At 37.8% G+C, this 24,017-nt stretch overlaps 1 protein-coding gene across 4 annotated transcripts in view; it reads left to right on the forward strand.

Annotated features, from left to right (window-relative positions):
* Positions 1-24,017, forward strand: part of LOC124356546 — a 290,056-nt gene that overhangs the window by 133,996 nt on the left and 132,043 nt on the right. For all 4 annotated transcript variants that reach the window (XM_046807610.1, XM_046807611.1, XM_046807609.1 and 1 more), the window contains one exon: positions 11,043-11,170. In XM_046807610.1, the coding sequence (XP_046663566.1) occupies positions 11,043-11,170 (128 nt within the window). The remainder of the gene's footprint in view (positions 1-11,042; positions 11,171-24,017) is intronic.

A 24,017-nucleotide genomic window follows, 5' to 3' on the forward strand; every position in this document is an offset into this window, starting at 1 on the left:
TGAATACCTGTATTTTGTTAAAATGAGATACGGATTTAAAAACTGCAATTGCAGTTCTAAGGAGATAGGCATGTTTTTATTTCATAACCAACAATAGTTTGTGAATGATTGCGCGAAAATCTTGTAAAATGTATAAAAAGGATGTATCGATTCTTTTAATTTTTCACTTAAATTTCGTTTGATATGTAGTCTCCTTTGATTTGGTGAAGTTGGAAACTTTTCAACATTCCACACAACTTTGTCATTTGGATATTACATATATCCTGTTATAGTTATTTAATTTCCTTGTATGTTTAGATTTCACCTTTCACATGCTCTTCACTAAAACTACGATATATTTTCCCCGCAATTGGGCCGCACTTGGAACGAAAATATTTAACCTTCCAAAACATGTCTCAGCTGAGCTCTACTTATCAGGCACATCGTTACCACTAGTTTCGTAGTCTGTATTCTTCCCATTCCCCTTAAAGGAACTTATTACAAGTGTCTTGCTTTCAAAGAAAGCCTTCCATGCTAGTTTTCATTTTCCCCCATTTTGTTAATAAATTGCACCACTTTTTATAAAATAACACTTTATAATACTTAGGCGACGTAACTACCTCCCTCAACTTTAATTCTGATAAGCCTCTAAAATTCCTCACTGCGACATTTAAAACCATCTACTTCTACAGATTCCAAACAAACTGTTTCATCAGTCCTGCTTAGACAGTGCGACAGAAACGTAACACTTTACACTGCATGGATCGATCGGGCTTGTCGCTGTTATCGGTTCCAGGTTGTAAGGTTTTAAGGTTGCGAGTAGCAACTCTTTCCTAATGTCAAACTGTTTCATCAGTCCTGCTTAGACAGTGCGACAGAAACGTAACACTTTACACTGCATGGATCGATCGGGCTTGTCGCTGTTATCGGTTCCAGGTTGTAAGGTTTTAAGGTTGCGAGTAGCAACTCTTTCCTAATGTCAAACTGTTTCATCAGTCCTGCTTAGACAGTGCGACAGAAACGTAACACTTTACACTGCATGGATCGATCGGGCTTGTCGCTGTTATCGGTTCCAGGTTGTAAGGTTTTAAGGTTGCGAGTAGCAACTCTTTCCTAATGTCAAACTGTTTCATCAGTCCTGCTTAGACAGTGCGACAGAAACGTAACACTTTACACTGCATGGATCGATCGGGCTTGTCGCTGTTATCGGTTCCAGGTTGTAAGGTTTTAAGGTTGCGAGTAGCAACTCTGTCCTAATGTCAAACTGTTTCATCAGTCCTGCTTAGACAGTGCGACAGAAACGTAACACTTTACACTGCATGGATCGATCGGGCTTGTCGCTGTTATCGGTTCCAGGTTGTAAGGTTTTAAGGTTGCGAGTAGCAACTCTTTCCTAATGTCAAACTGTTTCATCAGTCCTGCTTAGACAGTGCGACAGAAACGTAACACTTTACACTGCATGGATCGATCGGGCTTGTCGCTGTTATCGGTTCCAGGTTGTAAGGTTTTTAAGGTTGCGAGTAGCAACTCTTTCCTAATGTCAAACTGTTTCATCAGTCCTGCTTAGACAGTGCGACAGAAACGTAACACTTTACACTGCATGGATCGATCGGGCTTGTCGCTGTTATCGGTTCCAGGTTGTAAGGTTTTAAGGTTGCGAGTAGCAACTCTTTCCTAATGTCAAACTGTTTCATCAGTCCTGCTTAGACAGTGCGACAGAAACGTAACACTTTACACTGCATGGATCGATCGGGCTTGTCGCTGTTATCGGTTCCAGGTTGTAAGGTTTTAAGGTTGCGAGTAGCAACTCTTTCCTAATGTCAAACTGTTTCATCAGTCCTGCTTAGACAGTGCGACAGAAACGTAACACTTTACACTGCATGGATCGATCGGGCTTGTCGCTGTTATCGGTTCCAGGTTGTAAGGTTTTAAGGTTGCGAGTAGCAACTCTGTCCTAATGTCAAACTGTTTCATCAGTCCTGCTTAGACAGTGCGACAGAAACGTAACACTTTACACTGCATGGATCGATCGGGCTTGTCGCTGTTATCGGTTCCAGGTTGTAAGGTTTTAAGGTTGCGAGTAGCAACTCTGTCCTAATGGCAAACTGTTTCATCAGTCCTGCTTAGACAGTGCGACAGAAACGTAACACTTTACACTGCATGGATCGATCGGGCTTGTCGCTGTTATCGGTTCCAGGTTGTAAGGTTTTAAGGTTGCGAGTAGCAACTCTTTCCTAATGTCAAACTGTTTCATCAGTCCTGCTTAGACAGTGCGACAGAAACGTAACACTTTACACTGCATGGATCGATCGGGCTTGTCGCTGTTATCGGTTCCAGGTTGTAAGGTTTTAAGGTTGCGAGTAGCAACTCTTTCCTAATGTCAAACTGTTTCATCAGTCCTGCTTAGACAGTGCGACAGAAACGTAACACTTTACACTGCATGGATCGATCGGGCTTGTCGCTGTTATCGGTTCCAGGTTGTAAGGTTTTAAGGTTGCGAGTAGCAACTCTGTCCTAATGTCAAACTGTTTCATCAGTCCTGCTTAGACAGTGCGACAGAAACGTAACACTTTACACTGCATGGATCGATCGGGCTTGTCGCTGTTATCGGTTCCAGGTTGTAAGGTTGTAAGGTTGCGAGTAGCAACTCTGTCCTAATGTCAAACTGTTTCATCAGTCCTGCTTAGACAGTGCGACAGAAACGTAACACTTTACACTGCATGGATCGATCGGGCTTGTCGCTGTTATCGGTTCCAGGTTGTATAAGTAAGGTTGCGGAGTAGCAACCTCTGTCCTAATGTCAAACTGTTTCATCAGTCCTGCTTAGACAGTGCGACAGAAACGTAACACTTTACACTGCATGGATCGATCGGGCTTGTCGCTGTTATCGGTTCCAGGTTGTAAGGTTTTAAGGTTGCGAGTAGCAACTCTGACACTAATGTCAAACTGTTTCATCAGTCCTGCTTAGACAGTGCGACAGAAACGTAAACACTTTACACTGCATGGATCGATCGGGCTTGTCGCTGTTATCGGTCCAGGTTGTAAGGTTTTAAAGTTTGCAAGTAGCAACTCTTTTCCTAATGTCAAACTGTTTCATCAGTCCTGCTTAGACAGTGCGACAGAAACGTAACACTTTACACTGCATGACGATCGATCGGGCTTGTCGCTGTTATCGGTTCCAGGTTGTAAGGTTTTAAGGTTGCGAGTAGCAACTCTTGTCCTAATGTCAAACTGTTTCATCAGTCCTGCTTAGACAGTGCGACAGAAACGTAACACTTTACACTGCATGGATCGATCGGGCTTTGTCGCTGTTATCGGTTCCAGGTTGTAAGGTTTTAAGGTTGCAAGTAGCAACTCTTTCCTAATGTCAAACTGTGTTTATCAGTCCTGTCTTAGACAGTGCGACAGAAACGGTAACACTTTACACTGCATGGATCGATCGGCTTGTCGCTGTTATCGGTTCCAGGTTGTAAGTTTTAAGGTTGCGAGTAGCAAAACTCTTTCCCTAATGTCTCAAAACTGTTTTTACATCAGTCCTGCTTAGACAGTGCGACAGAAAACGTATCACACTTTACACTGCATGGATCGATCGGGCTTGTCGCTGTTATCGGTTCCAAGGTTTGTAAGGTTTTAAGGTTGCAAGTAGCAATACTGTCCTAATGTCAAAACTGTTTCATCAGTCCTGCTTATACAGTGCGACAGAAACGTAACACTTTACACTGCATGGATCGATCGGGCTTGTCGCTGTTATCGGTTCCAGGTTGTAAGGTTTAAGGTGCGAGTAGCAACTCTTTCCTAATGTCCAAACTGTTTATCAGTCCTGCTTAGACAGTGCGACAGAAACGTAACACTTTACACTGCATGGATCGATCGGGCTTGTCGCTGTTATCGGTTCCAGGTTGTAAGGTTTTAAGGTTGCAATTTAGCAACTCTTTCCTAATGTCAAACTGTTTCATCAGTCCTCCTTAGACAGTGCGACAGAAACGTAACACTTTACACTGCATGGAATCGATCGGGCTTGTCGCTGTTATCGGTTCCAGGTTGTTTAAAGGATATAGGTTGCGAAGTAGCAACTCTTTCCTAATGTCAAACTGTTTTCATCAGTCCTGCTTAGACAGTGCGACAGAAACGTAACACTTTACACTGCAAATGGATCGATCGGGCTTGTCGCTGTTATCGGTTCCAGGTTGTAAAGTTTTAAGGTTTGCGAGTTAACACCACCAGCAACTCTGTCCTAATGTCAAACTGTTTCCATCAGTCTGCTTGACAGTGCGACAGAAAACGTAACACTATTTACACTGCATGGATCGATCGGCATGTCTCTGTTATCGGTTATCCAGGTTGTAAGGTTTTAAGGTTGCGAGTAGCAACTCTGTCCTAATGTCAAACTGTTTCAATCAGTCCTGCTTAGACAGTGTCGACAGAAACGAAACACACTTTAACACTGCATGGATCGATCGGGCTTGTCGCTGTTAACGTTCCAGGTTGTGAGGTTTTTTAAGGTTGCAGTAGCAAACTCTTTCCTAATGTCAAACTGTTTCATCAGTCCTGCTTAGACAGTGCGACAGAAACGTAACACTTTACACTGCATGGATCGATCGGGCTTGTCGCTGTTATCGGTTCCAGGTTGTAAAGTATTTAAGGTTGCGAGTAGCAAACTCTTTCCTAATGACAAACTGTTCATCAGTCCTAACCTTAGACAGTGCGAACAGAAACTGTAACACTTTACACTGCATGGATCGATCGGGCTTTCGCTGTTATCGTTCTCCAAGGTAGGTTTGGCAAGAAGCAACTCTTTCCTAATGTCAAACTGTTATTCATCAGTCCCTTGCTTAGCCAGTGCGACCGAAACGAACAGAACGTAAACACTTTTACACTGCAATGGATCGTTCGGGCTTGTCGCTGTTATCGGTTCCAGGATGCGTAGCAACTCTTTCCTAATGTCAAACTGCAGTCCTTCCTTATACAGTGCGACAGAAACGTAACACTTACACCTGCATGACTCGGAATCGATCGGGCTTGTTCGCTTTTATCGGCTTTAAGGTTGCGAGTGAACTCATTCTAAGTCAAAAACTGTTTATCATTAGACAGATGCGACAGAAATGTAAACACTTTACTTTACTTGCATGGATCTGATCGGGCTTGTCGGCTGTTTATCGGTTTCCAGGTTGTAAGGTTGTAAGGTTGCAAGTAGCAACTCTTCTCCTAATGTTCAAACTGTTTCAAGTATTAGTCCTCCAAAGACATGCGACAGTAAACGTAACACTTTACAAGAATCAATCGGTGCTTGTCGCTGTATCGGTTCCAGGTTTTTAAGGTATTTAAGTGTTGCAAGTAGCAACTCTTTCCTAATGTCAAAAAACTTTTTCATATCAGTCCACCTTAGACAGGCGACAGAATCGTAACACTTTTACAACTGCATGGGATCGATCGGAGGCTTGTCGCTGTTAACGGTTCCATGTGTTGAAGGTTTGTAAAGGTTGTTGTAGCAACTCTGTACTAATGTCAAACTGTTTCATCAGTCCTGCTTAGACAGTGCGACAGAAACGTAACACTTTACACTGCATGGATCGATCGGGCTTGTCGCTGTTATCGGTTCCAGGTTGTAAGGTTTTAAGGTTGCGAGTAGCAACTCTGTCCTAATGGCAAACTGTTTCATCAGTCCTGCTTAGACAGTGCGACAGAAACGTAACACTTTACACTGCATGGATCGATCGGGCTTGTCGCTGTTATCGGTTCCAGGTTGTAAGGTTTTAAGGTTGCGAGTAGCAACTCTGTCCTAATGGCAAACTGTTTCATCAGTCCTGCTTAGACAGTGCGACAGAAACGTAACACTTTACACTGCATGGATCGATCGGGCTTGTCGCTGTTATCGGTTCCAGGTTGTAAGGTTTTAAGGTTGCGAGTAGCAACTGTGTCCTAATGTCAAACTGTTTCATCAGTCCTGCTTAGACAGTGCGACAGAAACGTAACACTTTACACTGCATGGATCGATCGGGCTTGTCGCTGTTATCGGTTCCAGGTTGTGAGGTTGCGAGTAGCAACTGTGTCCTAATGTCAAACTGTTTCCTGTCTCGGTTTTCTTACTCGCACAGAATCACGGAAATGTGATGAAACCCGCTCTGTCGACACAGTAACATTGAGACTACTTTCTAAACACCACAAGTTGTAATCAATAAAAATATTTATTATAATTAAGTCGAGTTTCATAGCTTGCTTCAAAATAAATTTACTGTTCTCCAAGTAAGCGTATACATTTTTATTGTATTGTAAGAGCTAATTCGTCTTCAATTGCGAGTGAATTTACAGAGAAAGATATGGTTGAGAGATCACAATCTCTGTAGTCTGTTACCTACTTTTCTGATTCCACTTTCCTTTTCGGGCAAGTAATCTTTCATATTCACGATGGTTCCTTAGACTCACCTTTTAGAGCAGTATCACCTGGTGCTTGGTTCAGAGATAGCAACTTTCCTCACACTATTTCGATTATGGTTGCACTTTCCCTTAGATTAGGGGGTCAGCAAATTCTCCTTTAGACATAACCCTAACTACTTATCCTTCAGGGAACTAACCTCTGATTCTTGGTAGAAATAGTGTGGACTATCTTCTCCAGTATGTTACTTAGCTTTCTGGCCCCACTTCCCCATTTGGGCTAGTCATACATGTGACGGAATACGTATATCAGGCAACCCTTTATGCAAGTAACCCCTGATGCTTTGTTGGACAATCACGACCTTATATAACCTGTTACTTGCCTTTCTAGTTACAATTTTCTCTTTAGGCTCAGTCAGACTCACCTTCGTGGTAGCAGTCGCTAATACTTACCGGCACGATGTCTGCCCTTGCAGATGAGTCCCTCCACCCGCCCTATACAGCACAGCCTAGGGGACCTACAAACACGCATTCATATGTATACTTATTAGCTTTCATACGCTCGAAAACATTGTTTGTTCCGGTCGAAGACAAACTTCTATTGTCCATTCAAACGGATATAATCAACCAGTATTCCCTTGGGTGCAGAAGAGGTTACTGTTTATAGGCTTAGCACAGAATTTTGAGAGTGTCTTACATAACATGTAACTATACAAAACTACGATTACTTCGTCTTTGTCTCATTTTATTCTTTTCTTCTTCTTCTCTTTATTACTTCGTCAAGAAATAACTGGGGGTTACTTATAAATTGATTATGGCCTGATGGTTGGATTTGGATCTATACAGTAAGAAACTAGGCCGAAGAAGCGCTTGGTTTAAATGTCTGGCGGCCACGTGATCGTAACAAACATCTGGAGATCTGGATGAAACTGTAGCTTGAGATGAGTTCACGGTTTCCCCGCAAGTATCGAGTGATGGATTCGCAGCTAGAGGAGACTGTGGGTCGCGTGCCGCTAATGACAGAGCGAGAGATGATGCGATTGTGGCAACAGTGGCGGCAGTGACAGGAAGCGCTAACTGGTTTACGAGCCTGTGGGAGGCTTCCACATGTCCGCCACATGTCTGCTAGCAAGTGGCTGCTAGCTGCTAGCTGCTGGTGGTTAGTGTGGTCTGTGGCATCACCGAATCTGTGGTCGACATTCCGCCTCAGGTTTTTGTGCTGACAACTCTAATTCTGGAAGGGTAACTGTAACCGTATCAACTTGTAATAGGCAACACAGATAGGGAAAGAATCTCAGCCATAATTACTTATGTACTCTTCGCATCAGATACATTATCTGCCTGTAATCTGATAATGATACTTCAAGCAGTCCAAAAAAAATTATATTCACGCAGCGATTTATTGAGGATTTAAATATTTCCCTTAAATGCTTGATACAAGTTTTGAGTTGAAAATATTTTTATTTTACTTTCAAAAGTTACTCTTCCCCTTTATATTAAAATTAACGTTGTAAATAAATAGAAACATATGAACCGTCGAGTAATTATTTCGAACTAATTCTACAAAGGATTTTTCTGGACATTTGCAATCGTTCGGTAATACAAAAGAGTAACACTACGTTTCGAGATCTGCAATCTGATCTCTTCTTCAGCACACAATTTTTAAAATTTCTTGTTAATAATTTTTTAATTAGTAGGGGAATAACTTTGCTCTTATAACGATTTTTCCTTTCAAAATTCGATTACTAGTCATCGAAATTGACGTGAACGAAAACTTGACTTGACGTGACGTCGAAAGAAAAAGGAATCCAAACAGTTTGAAGTAGGCTACAAAATGGTCCAAAACTATTTCTATAGTTCAATTCATAAATATTTAACAATTGTAGGTTATCCCTTGTGAACGGCAGCGGTTTGTATATACTATGTCTGGTTACATAGTAACAGCACATAGCAAAATAATCCACAACATAAAATTGGTTAGGGTATTGTATAGACAATATAACATATATTCGTTCTTCGCTGTTGTTGTGTATCTTGCGGGTTCTAGATCGTTTCCTCTGTTTGTATATACTAATGTCTGGTTAGTACATAGTAACAGCACATAGCAAAAATAATCCACAACATAAAATTGGTTAGGGTATTTGTATAGACAGTATAACATCTATTCGTCCTTTCGCTGTTGTTGTGTATCTTGCGGGTTTCTAGATTGTTTCCTCTGTTGTATATACTATGTCTGGTTAGTACATAGTAACAGCACATAGCAAAAATAATCCACAACATAAAATTGGTTTGGGTATTGTATAGACAATAATAACATCTATTCGTCCTTCGCTGTTGTTGTGTATCTTGCGGGTTCTAGATTGTTTTCCTCTGTTGTATATACTATGTCTGGTTAGACATAGTAACAGCACATAGCAAAATAATCCACAACATAAAATTGGTTAGGGTATTGTATAGACAGTATAACATCTATTCGTCCTTCGCTGTTGTTGTGTATCTTGCGGGTTCTAGGATCGTTTCCTCTGTTGTATATACTATGTCTGGTTAGTACATAGTAACATCACATAGCAAAATAATCCACAACATAAAATTGGTTTGGGTATTGTATAGACAGTATAACATCTATTCGTCCTTCGCTGTTGTTGTGTATCTTGCGGGTTCTAGATTGTTTCCTCTGTTGTATATACTATGTCTGGTTAGTACATAGTAACAGCACATAGCAAAATAATCCACAACATAAAATTGGTTTGGGTATTGTATAGACAGTATAAACATCTATTCGTCCTTCGCTGTTGTTGTGTATCTTGCGGGTTCTAGATCGTTTCCCTCTGTTGTATATACTATGTCTGGTTAGTACATAGTAACATCACATAGCAAAATAATCCACAACATAAAATTGGTTTGGGTATTGTATAGACAGTATAACATCTATTCGTCCTTCGCTGTTGTTTGTTGTGTATCTTGCGGGTTCTAGATTGTTTTCCCTCTGTTGTATATACTATGTCTGGTTAGTACATATAGTAACATCACATAGCAAAATAATCCACACAACATAAAATTGGTTTGGGTATTGTATAGACAGTAATAACATATATTCGTCCTTCGCTGTTGTTGTGTATCTTGCGGGTTCTAGATCGTTTCCTCTGTTGTATATACTATGTCTGGTTAGTACATATAGTAACAGCACATAGCAAAATAATCCACAACATAAAATTGGTTAGGGTATTGTATAGACAGTATAACATCTATTCGTTCCTTCGCTGTTGTTGTGTATCTTTGCGGGTTCTAGATCGTTTCCTCTGTTGTATATACTATGTCTGGTTAGTACATAGTAACAGCACATAGCAAAATAATCCACAACATAAAATTGGTTTTGGGTATTGTATAGACAGTATAACATCTATTCGTCCTTCGCTGTTTGTTGTGTATCTTGCGGGTTCTAGATCGTTTCCTCTGTTGTATATACTATGTCTGGTTAGTACATAGTAACATCACATAGCAAAATAATCCACAACATAAAATTGGTTAGGGTATTGTATAGACAGTATAACCATCTATTCGTCCTTCGCTGTTGTTGTGTATCTTGCGGGTTCTAGATTGTTTCCTCTGTTGTATATACTCATGTCTGGTTAGTACATAGTAACAACAACATAGCAAAATAATCCACAACATAAAATTGGTTTTGGGTATTGTATAGACAGTATAACATCTATTCGTCCTTCGCTGTTGTTGTGTATCTTGCGGGTTCTAGATTGTTCCTCTGTTGTATATACTATGTCCTGGTTAGTACATAGTAACAGCACATAGCAAAAATAATCCACAACATAAAATTGGTTAGGGTATTGTATAGACAGTATAACATCTATTCGTCCCTTCGCATGTTGTTGTGTATCTTGCGGGTTTCTAGATTGTTCCTCTGTTTGTATATATACTAAGTCTGGTTAGTACATAGTAACAGCACATAGCAAAATAATCCACAACATAAAATTGGTTAGGGTATTGTATAGACAGTATAACATATATTCGTCCTTCGCTGTTGTTGTGTATCTTGCGGGTTCTAGATTGTTTCCTCTGTTGTATATACTATGTCTGGTTAGTACATAGTAACATCACATAGCAAAATAATCCACAACATAACATTGGTTAGGGTATTGTATAGACAGTATAACATATATTCGTCCTTCGCTGTTGTTGTGTATCTTGCGGGTTCTAGATTGTTTCCCTCTGTTGTATATACTATGTCTGGTTAGTACATAGTAACATCACATAGCAAAATAATCCACAACATAAAATTGGTTAGGGTATTGTATAGACAGTATAACATCTATTCGTCCTTCGCTATTGTTGTGTATCTTGCGGGTTCTAGATTGTTTCCTCTGTTGTATATACTATGTCTGGTTAGTACATAGTAACAGCACATAGCAAAATAATCCACAACATAAAATTGGTTAGGGTATTGTATAGACAGTATAACATCTATTCGTCCTTCGCTGTTGTTGTGAATCTTGCGGGTTTCTAGATTGTTTCCTCTGTTGTATATACTATGTCTGGTTAGTACATAGTAACATCACATAGCAAAATAATCCACAACATAAAATTGGTTTAGGGTATTGTATAGACAGTATAACATATATTCGTCCTTCGCTGTTGTTGTGTATCTTGCGGGTTCTAGATTGTTTCCTCTGTTACAGCCGACGGTCACGGACTCGAGGGTCGGAGTGTTCGCTGCCTGCCGGCAAGTCACCCACCTCCCAGGCCAGTTCCCGCAACAGCTCGCTCAGTGACGTCAGTCTCAGCAAGACCTCGCCCCAGTCGCTCAGTGAGTAGATACTAAGCCCTTACACTCTCTGGTAGTGTTATGTTTACTGTGTAAGAAACAGTTATTCCACTTTCTACGCACAAAAACGCCGGAAGGGTTTTTGTGCGTAGAAACTGGCATGACACTGGCACAGCTGTTTGACTCCTACGATCTGGAATAAACGTTAGTTTGAAGAGATCCAAGAACAGTCGACGGCGAAGACGTTCCAACGAACTCCCAGTATAGTTTTGTCATTAGACTACAAAAGAGCTTTGCACGATTACATAGCAGAATCCCAGTGTAAAGCACATAAAGAGGGTTCTTATTGTCTAATCATGTGCACAGTTGAGTGCATTACGATGTTTTAGCACGGTGGAGCAACAGAGCTTTTTCCACATAACAATACAATCTTGTAGATTTAAAATACATTAGCGAATCTCAAACATTTGCTCTAAATGAATAATTCACCTTTCACAGACACAGTGGCGTAGCTATCTTGGGTGTCACCCCATCGAAAGTAATAAGTGCAAGCATGGGACGGGGAATCCCCCACGACAGCGTCAGGCTCTTTTGCGGGAATCCCCGAATTATACATAGAGCTGAGCTAGTGCTAGTGGAGGAATCCCCGAAAAAGACATTTTTGTGCTATTGATTTATTTTTTGTTTGTTGGTTTGTATATTGTTTGAACCGAGAGACCGGGTGGGTGTCACCCCAAAAAAGGTGACACCTGGTGCGGCCCGCCCCCGCCGACCCCCTTTGCTACGCCACTGATCAGACAAACTAAGGAAAGTGAAATTATTTAAATAGCATTAATAATTAGTCGAGACGCCTTCAAAATACTAAAACGCAATGCAGCAACACGTCTGTAAGTGAATTGCGTTTCTACTTTTACCGGCGCTATGCGTTCTTTCAAATGACGGCATGGTACTGCTGAGAGTTGTTTACATTCTTTTATCAATTATTTTAATATTCTCTACGTATTTTTATATATCAAAAGTATGTTTTTGCAAATTATGCTGTACCGGTACTAAGGAATCACTTAAAGGAAACTGTTTTGTGTGTAGGACAAACTACAGGTATATTAATAAACAATAAAGTTCAGAATGATAAAAATAAAATTACAGTTTCTTAATGTGTCTTAACAATGTTTTTTTAAAATAAACTAGAACGAACTTTATACTAGAAAAATTTTGTATTTTGCTTGAAGACAATTTAGCAGAAATGAAAAACAATAATATGATTTAAACAGTTAAAATCTTTTACACAAACCGTTAGACTTAAGGACGAAAGGACACTTTTTTATGTCTAGTTTTTCTTAAATAAAAAAACACACTTGGACCAGTTTAGAATTCCTCGTATTTTAATTATTTTATTTGGAATAAGTAAAACTTGTCTATGGTTATCCGTGTTTGCACATTCTCGTACAACTCAAGACATTGTTTATTAATCAGTAGGGACTGTGCAATACACAAAATAACGTTTGGAGTTAACTTTTATGTATCACATAATACAGTTTTACTGAATGAATGAATGAATGATGTTTATTCTAGAAATTTTACAAGTAATCTTTGGAGTAGGCTAATTATAACTACTCAGACAACAACGTATGCATATTTAGTAAAATAAAACAATTTTAAGATAAATAAACTAAACTATTTAATGCTTTTGTATTAAATTTCATTTAAGTTAAAAAAATACTAAAATTAACTACTTTTATAGTCACTAAAAAGTCACAGAATAAACAATTATGAATTTAATAAGTATATACTGCTACCTATAGCAATGTTTGTATGAATGTAGAGTACAATGTGCTAAGGAACTTTTATGTTCCGTTTTACCATTCATTAAAATTAGATAACTTGTATTAAATAGTAAGATTTATTCTGCCAGAGTTTTTAAACTCGTTGCAACCCCACCTAACACACACTACAGAATAGTAGATAACTTGTATTAAATAGTACGATTTATTCTGCCAGAGTTTTTAAACTCGTTGCAACCCCACCTAACACAAACTACAGAATAGTAGATAACTTGTATTAAATAGTACGATTTATTCTGCCAGAGTTTTTAAACTCGTTGCAACCCCACCTAACACAAACTACAGAATAGTAGATAACTTGTATTAAATAGTACGATTTATTCTGCCAGAGTTTTTAAACTCGTTGCAGCCCCACCTAACACACACTACAGAATAGTAGATAACTTGTATTAAATAGTACGATTTATTCTGCCAGAGTTTTTAAACTCGTTGCAACCCCACCTAACACAAACTACAGAATAGTAGATAACTTGTATTAAATAGTACGATTTATTCTGCCAGAGTTTTTAAACTCGTTGCAACCCCACCTAACACACACTACAGAATAGTAGATAACTTGTATTAAATAGTACGATTTATTCTGCCAGAGTTTTTAAACTCGTTGCAACCCCACCTAACACAAACTACAGAATAGTAGATAACTTGTATTAAATAGTACGATTTATTCTGCCAGAGTTTTTAAACTCGTTGCAGCCCCACCTAACACAAACTACAGAATAGTAGATAACTTGTATTAAATAGTACGATTTATTCTGCCAGAGTTTTTAAACTCGTTGCAGCCCCACCTAACACAAACTACAGAATAGTAGATAACTTGTATTAAATAGTACGATTTATTCTGCCAGAGTTTTTAAACTCGTTGCAACCCCACCTAACACACACTACAGAATAGTAGATAACTTGTATTAAATAGTACGATTTATTCTGCCAGAGTTTTTAAACTCGTTGCAGCCCCACCTAACACAAACTACAGAATAGTAGATAACTTGTATTAAATAGTACGATTTATTCTGCCAGAGTTTTTAAACTCGTTGCAACCCCACCTAACACACACTACAGAATAGTAGATAACTTGTATTAAATAGTACGATTTATTCTGCCAGAGTTTTTAAACTCGTTGCAACCCCACCTAACACATACTACAGAATAGAACAAATTATCCAAAGATCATGTAACATTGCTGAATCGTTCTAGTGTAATGGAGAGTAGAGTTTTTTGTTTTGACGCCGAAAGAAAAGCCACCTGCCTGAGACTGTGGCAAGGGGATGAGTCAGGACTTGCAGATTACGAGGTGAAGTACCCTCGTTGGTTGGGCGAGGGGGGGTTGGCGCCAAGGCACTGTGAGGGGGGGGGAAGAGGCAGTATCGATTGAGACGGTAAAGTCACTCAACCCTACATTGCCAGATGTTCTCAATTATTGTCGACCTTCAGCTTGTCAGGCGCAGACACACGTTAGCGAGTATCAGATGTTTTTCATCCTCACGAAATTTTTACCGTGAGAGCTTCTTCTTTTGTGTCGCATGTGGAAGATTTCTTCACTCGAAACTGAAGACGTATCGACATGAAATACTCGTACAATGATTTACGGCAACATTTGACATTAGACATTAGTATCATAGTCATAGTCATTGATTTGACACAAAGAACTATACAGTTTTCTGTGTACGTCATACAAACTTCAGAATTATAAAAACTACATTATTAGTATCAGTACATTACGATATAATAATAAAACCATGGAAAGGCGGTCGCGGGACTGACAGACAAAAGTGACTACTTCTTGTAACGGGCTGTGAATATAAATCTGGGGAATATAAATGTTACAATCATATGACTTGCAACATTTTACATACCTCAGGACCTAGAGAAATGCATGAAAATTAAAATTTCAATATTATATATAACATATGAATTAAAAATCAATTTCAAAACATTTTTCCAAAAACACTTAAGAGCAATTTTCGTTTGAAATGGTGAGTTTTGTCCATACAAATATTGTTGTCCCGTAACTTTCAAAATTTTAAACAAGTTTAAATTAGTAAGTACTGAAGTTAATCTAAATTCATAAATTTAATAAAATAACTAATTTTGTAAATCCCAAGAAGCAAAAAAACTTAATTTCAGCTGTTTTTTTTTTATTATCAAGTAAGATTAATTGCACTTTTCTTTGGAAAATACTCGTACATGTAGGCTACCAGCAGTAGGTAATCTTCGCATTTAATTTCTGAAGAATCCTTCTATCTCAGTTAATATGCATTTTTTTCAAAAAGAAATCCCAACAATAATTTCTATGTATAATTTATTTATATTGTATAGAAAAGTATTCTAGTCCACAATTTGCAACCTTTATTTACCTCAGTAGTTGGACTCAGAGAAATTAAAATTTAAATATTGCAAAATTATTTTAAACCCAATTTCTGTGCCTTTATGGTATAAAATTAGATTGCCCAAACCACTCACAATACTTATTCATACATACCACTATAACCTTTTCATTAGTAAGCGATTTAGAATATTTGAGGTTATGTTATGAATGTAGTATTCCGCAACTCTGTATCTCAATAAATGTAATTTTGTCCAAAAACATAAAAGAACAATTTGTGTTTGAAATAGTGAGTTTTGTATAAAATACCGCTCACTAGCACGCCTGGGTAGCCACTGAAAACTACCAAGCGTGACGTGACGTTCCGTGACGCGATACGGAAGTATTTCTCCCGTGCAGAACATTCGTCCTTAGTATAGCCCACCAAAAGAAGTCACTTCAGTTACATTCCACAAGTAAAACTAGAACTAGGCCTGACACATCGCTACTCAAAAGCATCTTGTAGACTGTAGAATCCCAAATATGCTCTTAAACGGGCTTTAAAACAGTGACTATCGTTTGATTTAAGTTGAATTGGTATATAGTTTGGGTCCATAGTAAAATAATGAATCTTGAGCGAGTGAAAGTTTGAATCTCTCTGAGAAAACGTCGTCTGTTTGCCTGGTATTATACGGATGTTCTGTTCAACAAATCCATTTTTTATTCCATGGCAGAAATATCGTTCTGGGTATTTGTCAACCATATTTGAGAGTTGATTATTTGACAGGCTCTAATATATTTTTCTATGTTCTAATTACTGTTAATTATCAAATATTAATTCTTGGGGTGTATTTATTAGTACTGTAATAGTATTTCGCTCTTTACATGACTATACGTTAATAATTGTCATCTTTGTTCTGTGGTTAAGTGTTTAAATATCTTATTTAATTTCAGTTATCTGCATAAAATATTAACTATTCATTTACTTTTGAATCGTTCTGTAAATAACAGTTTAAAATAGCAAATTTTAAACATGTGTGTCTTGTGTTTTCTTTATTAAAAAAAGTAAGTTTCAAATATAACAAACACAAGTTTAAGGAAATAATGGTGATAAACTATAAGGAATAATGATTTAAACACATTTCTATAGCTTTCGGAATCTTTAATTCCCTTTACATGTTTGGAATACTTTTTGTTTTTACATGTGGCTTTGTAAAGACAACTAATTTCAATATGGCTTGTAAAATATTATATTTTATTATGAACTTGGAGAACACTTGCTTGCTTCTCTTGTTGAATCATCTGGATCGAGCGCCTTCTATATTGTAAACGCAATAACATTGACGTTGATGCGCTTCTTACTTTGCGTGGGTTATATTTGAAGGCGTTAAATAATCCATATTTTATAGTGTACTATGACAATAAAACTGCAGTATGGGATTGGACGTGTGATAACTATTACACTTGCCCCTTCTCAATAGTATTTACCTTCGAATCCACGGATCGAGTGAACAGTGCCATCTTCAGTACTTCAGTAAATAACAGATACACGAAAGATAACGACTACGGTATATGTTCCTTATCTCTGGCCGTATGTGCAATATTTACACTTAAGAGACCGTACAATCTTAGTGGAGGACTTTATTTGAGTTTTTCATGCCTTCACAACACATGTAGCAGCTATTCATTTCCCGTTATTAGAAGAAAGGGCTTTAGGTAGATCACTGATAGGAGTGTGTAAATGTAAACATACTCTATCTACTGTATGTTCCACCACGAATATGGCCGCAATTCGTAACGCATCTCTATGAAACTTGGTATGAACGTTATATAAGTGAATGTCGGGGGAGCGCAGTTCCAGGAGCTTCACAATTACTATAGATAGGCACATTGTGGTTGAATGGATCTTAATTAAAATTATATTCGACGTTATAAACGTTTACCACGCATGTGGTTTCCGTACGTTTTCGAGACAAGGGGCGATGCCCTAAGTATAATGTTATTAACAATTCTTTTCTGAAATTTAAAATTATTGTAATTTAATAATTAGTTTTAGGGCATAATAATGTTAATAAGTGGTATATAAAAACATCACAACCTATACCGGGAGTGCCGAAGTCTCTAAACCTTGTTTTTGAACGGTTGATAATTGTAAAAGTCCCTTGCGGTAGATACTCGTATAATAAGACATTTTGAAATCTAACCACTAAAATGCGCAATTAAAGAAAAAATTTTGCATTTGTTCGTTGCAACAGCACCCATTTTAAACAGAGTGTTCAGAAATTTCTGTAGCGTCGTTGGTTTGGTCCGATCAAGACCTTTAATTTAAGGCATCTCTAAAGGTTCATCCCAGTTCAAATTATTTCGTTTATCTTCAAACGCCACGTTTTCAATCCATAAAAAAACGTCCCCAGGAATTACATATTCCCTGATGAGATTTGACAATATGCTGAAAAATAACAATTAATTAGGATGAAAGCATGTTTGATCCTTTTCAGGAGCTGTAACAGGATTTAGAAAATACTGGGTCTTTACGGGTGTTTCAGACCACCCATACAAATCTCTAGCAGTCAAACGGCTAAATTAAAAGGTTTAATTTCAACGGATTCTCAATTAAATCGACTTCAAAGAATTTGTTTGAATAATATCAACTCGGTAAAAATACAGGGTGTCTAAAAAACAGAAGGTCCCATGTTCGTATATCAAAACATTCAAATGCAAACACACTTTATCTCCTTCATCGTATTAAAGATCTTAATGTTTTAAAACATTTGTACGAAGAAACAAATGTTATTATCTGTATTTTATTAAAACGGCGGTCTAAAGTATATGAGGAAATATTGCCTTCTTTATTTTTTTAAATTTTGCCACTCATATGATACGAACCCACACGTAAATAAAGTTTTTTCTATTCTTAATATGATACGAGCTTTCAAAGTACACCATGCAGCACATTACATTGGGAACGGCTTCCTCCAAATCAAATTAAAGACGGAATAAAACTGACTAACTTTGACATTTAGAGTTCCTTTCTATAATCTAATAATTAGTTCCAGGACATAATGTTAATAAGTTGTATAAAAACATCACAACGGCCATCAAGTACAGTTTTACCGGAAGTCCTGAAGTCTTCGAATCTTGTTTTCTGAACGGTTGGTAATTTTAACATCCAATGCGGTACATACTCGTACAATAAGACATTTTTAATCCAACCATTAAAGTGAGCAATTAAAGATAGAATTTAACAATTTTAAGATAAGAATGCATAACCAAAACTTGCAAAACACAAACAAGGATATTCAAGTAATAGAAGAAATGTACAGTTGCTCCAAACTTTTACTGATACTCTCCAACGAGCCGAGCTCTTGTTTATCCAGCTCGTATTAAGAAAATTCTTAAACTCTGGGTGTATTCATTTATAGAAGCACCTTCTTACCTCCCAAATAGCCACCGTCTATTTTGTGCTTTTTAAAATACCGCACATACATTTCGTAAGATCAAAAGGTAATAAATAAATTGAATTCCGCCCTCTTCTTTATAACTATTATTAAAACTTCTAGACAAAAAAGTTATCCGATTACTTCACTAGAGGTATGAATACTAATTTACCTCAAGCCCAGATTCTGATTATCAGATTTCTTCAAATCAGCATTCATTAAATGTAGCAGGTTGTAGGTCCGCTCATTGTGAATGAAAGCGATATTTTTATTTTTGCTTCCTGGAATCCCTCACAAAGCCATGGTAGCATGTCGGCGCCACCTAACAATCGATAAAGATAAAGGAAATGTTGGGTTAGGCCGACGGAAAAGGGCGTTTTCCCCATTTTCCACAGCGCGCCGCGATCAATGACAGAGCGCCGGCTGTGTCGGCTGTGTAAACATGCGCATTCTATCGGCGGTTCCCGTCACTTCTTCCCCCGTAGTGTCAGTGGTCGGCGACAGATAGCGTGGGCTGCACGTCTCGGCGGTCATCTGTGTCCGTGATCACAGATTAATAGCACCGAACCGGTCCGATATTTCGCCTTGACGGGCACCCATCGCGAGAGCCGAGAGGTTATGTTTATTCGCACCCGGCAGTGTCGCGCTCTAGCGGGCAGTTCGCCAAACACAACGCAGTGCGGTGCCTGCCCTACTCGTGTAGGGTGCTGTTCCGTCCGTGTGCTAGTCGCTAGTCGCTAGTCGAGTGTAGTGTGTAGTGAGTGCCTTATTGTCTCAGTAGCCTACACTGGTATTTATACAACCTACTGTTACGATTACATTGAAATATCAAACCTTTCATTTAACAAAGTATATAAAATAATTATGAAGAAATCGATAAAATTATCCTTCCTAAGTTCTCTCAAAACTCCCAAGTATCAATTTGTCACTTAAATTCACAAAATTAAACTGTCAATGCCTTGATGAGCCTATCTTTTGTATATTTCATAAAATACCATTCTATATTATCGACAGTACACCGTTACCTTCCGTAGTTAATACAAATTTGTGGTCCATCCTTCCAGATAGATGCTAAGTAGATCAGTTTGGCTCACAATTATTATGACCCACCTCAATTATAGTTTAGGTCATTCTAAGAGTATCACACATAAAACCCCAGAATTATTGTTATCCGCAGAAGTTATCAAAATTGTATTTTGTAAATTCCTTACAACTGTTTTTTAGACCATCTATAGGCTACGGCTACAGTCACTGTCCTTTATATTTTTGCTGTCACTATTATACTGGCTAATGAGGCTAAACCAAAAGCCGTCATGTTAACACTGACATCTGGTATGTAGAGGTTTCACAGAATCGTTGCGCAATAGTCAGCTGTTCCTCGCGTTAGGGGTTGAAGGGAGGAAGGGTGGCGACGCGACCCCGCGGCGGGCGTCCTGAAAGGGTTCAAGGTCGATCACGATTCTGGTATACATACTTGGATACATTACAAGAGAAATGAACTCTTTGAAATGAATCAAACCGTATTGCCTAGAGCAAGCAGACCTTGCAAAAGTGTTTACACTCTAGTGGGCTTGTAAAGTCTGTCTCAACTCACAACTTTCTCACTGACGCCATCGTATTAACCTCCGAGATATATATCGATCACCATCAAGGACTGTGTATTTAGGAACTAATAACAAACAAGACGTCATGTCGTGTTAGATTGTAATAGTATATAGGATCCGCCTTTTCAAATTGTAAACTCTTTAACAGACATTAAGACATGCCAATTAAGATTCCCTACATGTAGTAGTTGGGGGGGGACTCGAAATAGTAATTATTACAAGTACTTTTTAAACCTAATACTGTATATGAAGTCGAACAAAACATTATAATTACAGTAACAAATCGTAATTACTGCAAAAAGCGTGTTACGGCTGAAGAGCAGACTAGCCGCGGGACCGGAGCTAATTGTGGTGTTAAGTACCGACGTAACTTCTAATTGTAACTGGCCACAGAGCAGAGAGTACCAACTGCTCTCGAGTGTGACTTATCGCCAACTTCACCCTCGCGGACTTTCCCGTCACACCTCGGCTCCCGTAGAAAACATCGTGCCGTGTCTCACCTTGAAGTAAAGTAACACCGTACATTCGTATCGATGTCCCCATGGGCAAGAAGCTTATCCATACATTTATTTTATTGTGTTCGTTTTAGATTTCTGGTAATAGATCTTTGTCCAAGAAAATATTTCATCAGATATGCTTCTCTGAACTGCAGGTTTGGCAAGTCTCGAAAACTTCTAATTCCAGCCAGCCAACGTTTTTCTAGTGCAGCACGATGTCCTAGATGCATATTAATAATTATATTTACATAGCTAATTTAATATTTGGCATGCGCACTAAAGTCACCAATATGGCCTTTGCCGGAAAGCTATTTACAGGCAACCTTTACCGCGGCCCTAAGTAACTGTAATGGCCAGCGAAAGGTTGTTCTCTGTTGTCAATCCCAACACAGGGATACTAATACTGAAAGAGAACGTGGCTCATTGAATATGCTGTGACTCACCCCTCCTAGCTTTGTTCTGCTCGGGAAGTGAAGGAGGAGGGGGCTATTCGCTAAATATTGTCTGGATCAGGATCTCCACTCGTTTACCGTATTAGAATACAATACTTTTAGCCTCAGTAAAATATAACTTGTTATTTCTCTGATTCAAGATCAACAGTTCGAAGGTCAACAGTTTTATCACTTTGTTTATTTCCCTTTAAGGGACCTTTCCGTGACAGGGATGGTATCTACACGCTTTGTCACCGGACATTATGCCTGGCTGCAGTGTAACGTATGACAGTGGAGTCCCGCAAGGTTCAGGTTTGGAGCCAGTGTTGTTCTGTTGTAGACGCAAACGTCGCACAGAATATATTGTACATGCAAATCCACATTCTTGGCTTACCTCTCAGAATCCTTGAGCCGCAGTATTCTCATTTTACATGTAGTGAATTATAACGATATAGGGGGAAATGCGGGTACTAAAGAACAATCACTTGAAAGTTTCTTATTCGTAGTTTATTACTTAAGTTGCCAGACTAGAAAAAGCTCACGAAAACACGGAACTCAGTACCGTTATAATAAAGCAGTCGGGGTTGCAAGGACAACCAAACAAATTGCACATTTTAACACATTAACGTCGACATTATTATTATTTGCACTCATAGGTATGACAGCAGAACATACAGGATATGTGACATATGCGGACATTGACTAGAGTGACATTTGCGGACTTGTCAGGTCTGTAGAAAGACCGGCGGAAGGGAGTCGCCCTACATTGATCACACGTTAACTATCTGCTAAGCTTATACCATTATGTTTAGGGATTGTTTCATAAAACTCAGACTATTTTCTGTAATATATCGCCATAAAGTGTAACGAATAGTATTTGATTTGCTTCAGACATTTACTTTGTTTGCAATCGGAACGTTTTTCTTTCTAAAATAAATGCTCAAAACAAATAGTTTACTACCTGTTTTTGAAAGCATTTCACTTAAAACAAATTTTTAATAATTTAAACTATGTTAACTGATTATTCTGATAAATTGCTTTTGTGTTTACTAATTATTAATACAGCGATATTGTTGTATACATGGAAATCAGTTAAAACGTTTCATTGAGTTCCTTGTTGGCTCTGGCGCGAGTAGGCTTACTTGTTTTTCATAAATCTTTCTTGAAATAATATGATTATATGTTTATATTCCAAACATGCATCTGTGCAATCCGTTCGCACAAATATGGTACATTGTTTGTAAACAAAACGCTTTAATTTTGAAATAAATCTATAAAAAATAGTTTCGTTTTGTGTTTTATAAAGATTGAAAACTAATAGCAAAATTCAAAAATTATAAGAACTACCTACAAATATGAATTTATTTCAGTGTTTTCCTCTTCTATAACAGCGTTATAATATAATAAGAAGTATTACATTTTACAAACTTTATTTAGGTATAGCCCATTGCAATTTTTAATATTAGCAATTTAAAATTTGTTATATAACCACCATTTTTATCTCCGCCATTATAGTTCAGTGCTTTTTAGACCCATTTAATTCGTAATCTTATTCAGATAATGGCTGCATTAATTTCGATTTGTTGATATCAACTGTTTTCCTCCCTGAGCGCAAACACCTGGAATAGCCACGATATTTAGAATTTAAAATCCAGGGCATTATTAATAAGGTGTTATCTCTCATTGACAGTCTAACATATCAATATATCATATTGTGTTTCCAGAGAAACTACTTAACATTTCAAGTATACTTATTTTGCTCTTAGTTGTATCTGAAAATAAGATAAAAATTTCCTTGAGGTAAAAACTTATATAGCCTACTCTAAGAACATAAAAAAGGTCCAATTTGTATGAACAGAGTTTAAACTAACCAAAATATAATTTTTTGTAATAAGCAACTAAATGAAAAGACTAAGTAGTTTCTTCCTTTTACAGAATAAAGTACGTATTACTAATTGATTGCTTGAGTGTGCACTATATTCATTATTACTCAATGACCAACTATGAACTTATCATTGGCTAAATGTCATAAGATACCAACGGGGTAAGATCGATTTTTGAAACCGCATTTTTGAGTAGAGGTATGTGTTATAAATCAAATATACAAAGCTAACAAATAAACAAACACTGTGTGTGTATGTGGACTGACGACTTGCTCCGTCATGTCTGGTGTGTTGCTAGCTAATCGCGATATACACAGCACAGTAAATGAGGAGCCATGGACAAGTGTGTGAACATCACTGAGTTATCTCTTTAAATATTCATTTTGGCTCTTAGTTATTAATACAATCACAAATCTTGATATATTCTGGTCTCAATTTGTGTTACCACCTTGGATTGCACTTAAAATCTTTAAGATTCGGTATTGGAAAAATAACATCAGATCCTAGGTTAAACATAGCGTTGCCATCGTGGTAGCTTACAGTATAATCAGTAACTGAAAGGTTCAGGGTAGATTTTAACATAGGTTTATGATTTTATTACAGCTGCAAACTACGAGTTGTTAAGAGAGTGTATTGAATTCACGACGCATACGTTGTTGCATGTAATTTTGAACAAGCACGATTAGAAAAGGTAACCAAATCAAATCAATTAAGCTTTATGAAATCTTCCCTTTTTGGGTAATACATTTTTATTTAAAATTAAAAAGTTAATTTATTTAATGCAATAAATAAAATATAAATAAAAAATAAAATTGTTTTAAATATTTCATAAACAGCAAGATCGCTCACTGAACTATTATGTTGATTAATGCGGTGTTATATTCCTGATGCTGA

Source organism: Homalodisca vitripennis, chromosome 3, assembly GCF_021130785.1.
Source record: "Homalodisca vitripennis isolate AUS2020 chromosome 3, UT_GWSS_2.1, whole genome shotgun sequence".
In the NCBI taxonomy this organism is placed as follows: Eukaryota; Metazoa; Arthropoda; class Insecta; order Hemiptera; family Cicadellidae; genus Homalodisca; species Homalodisca vitripennis.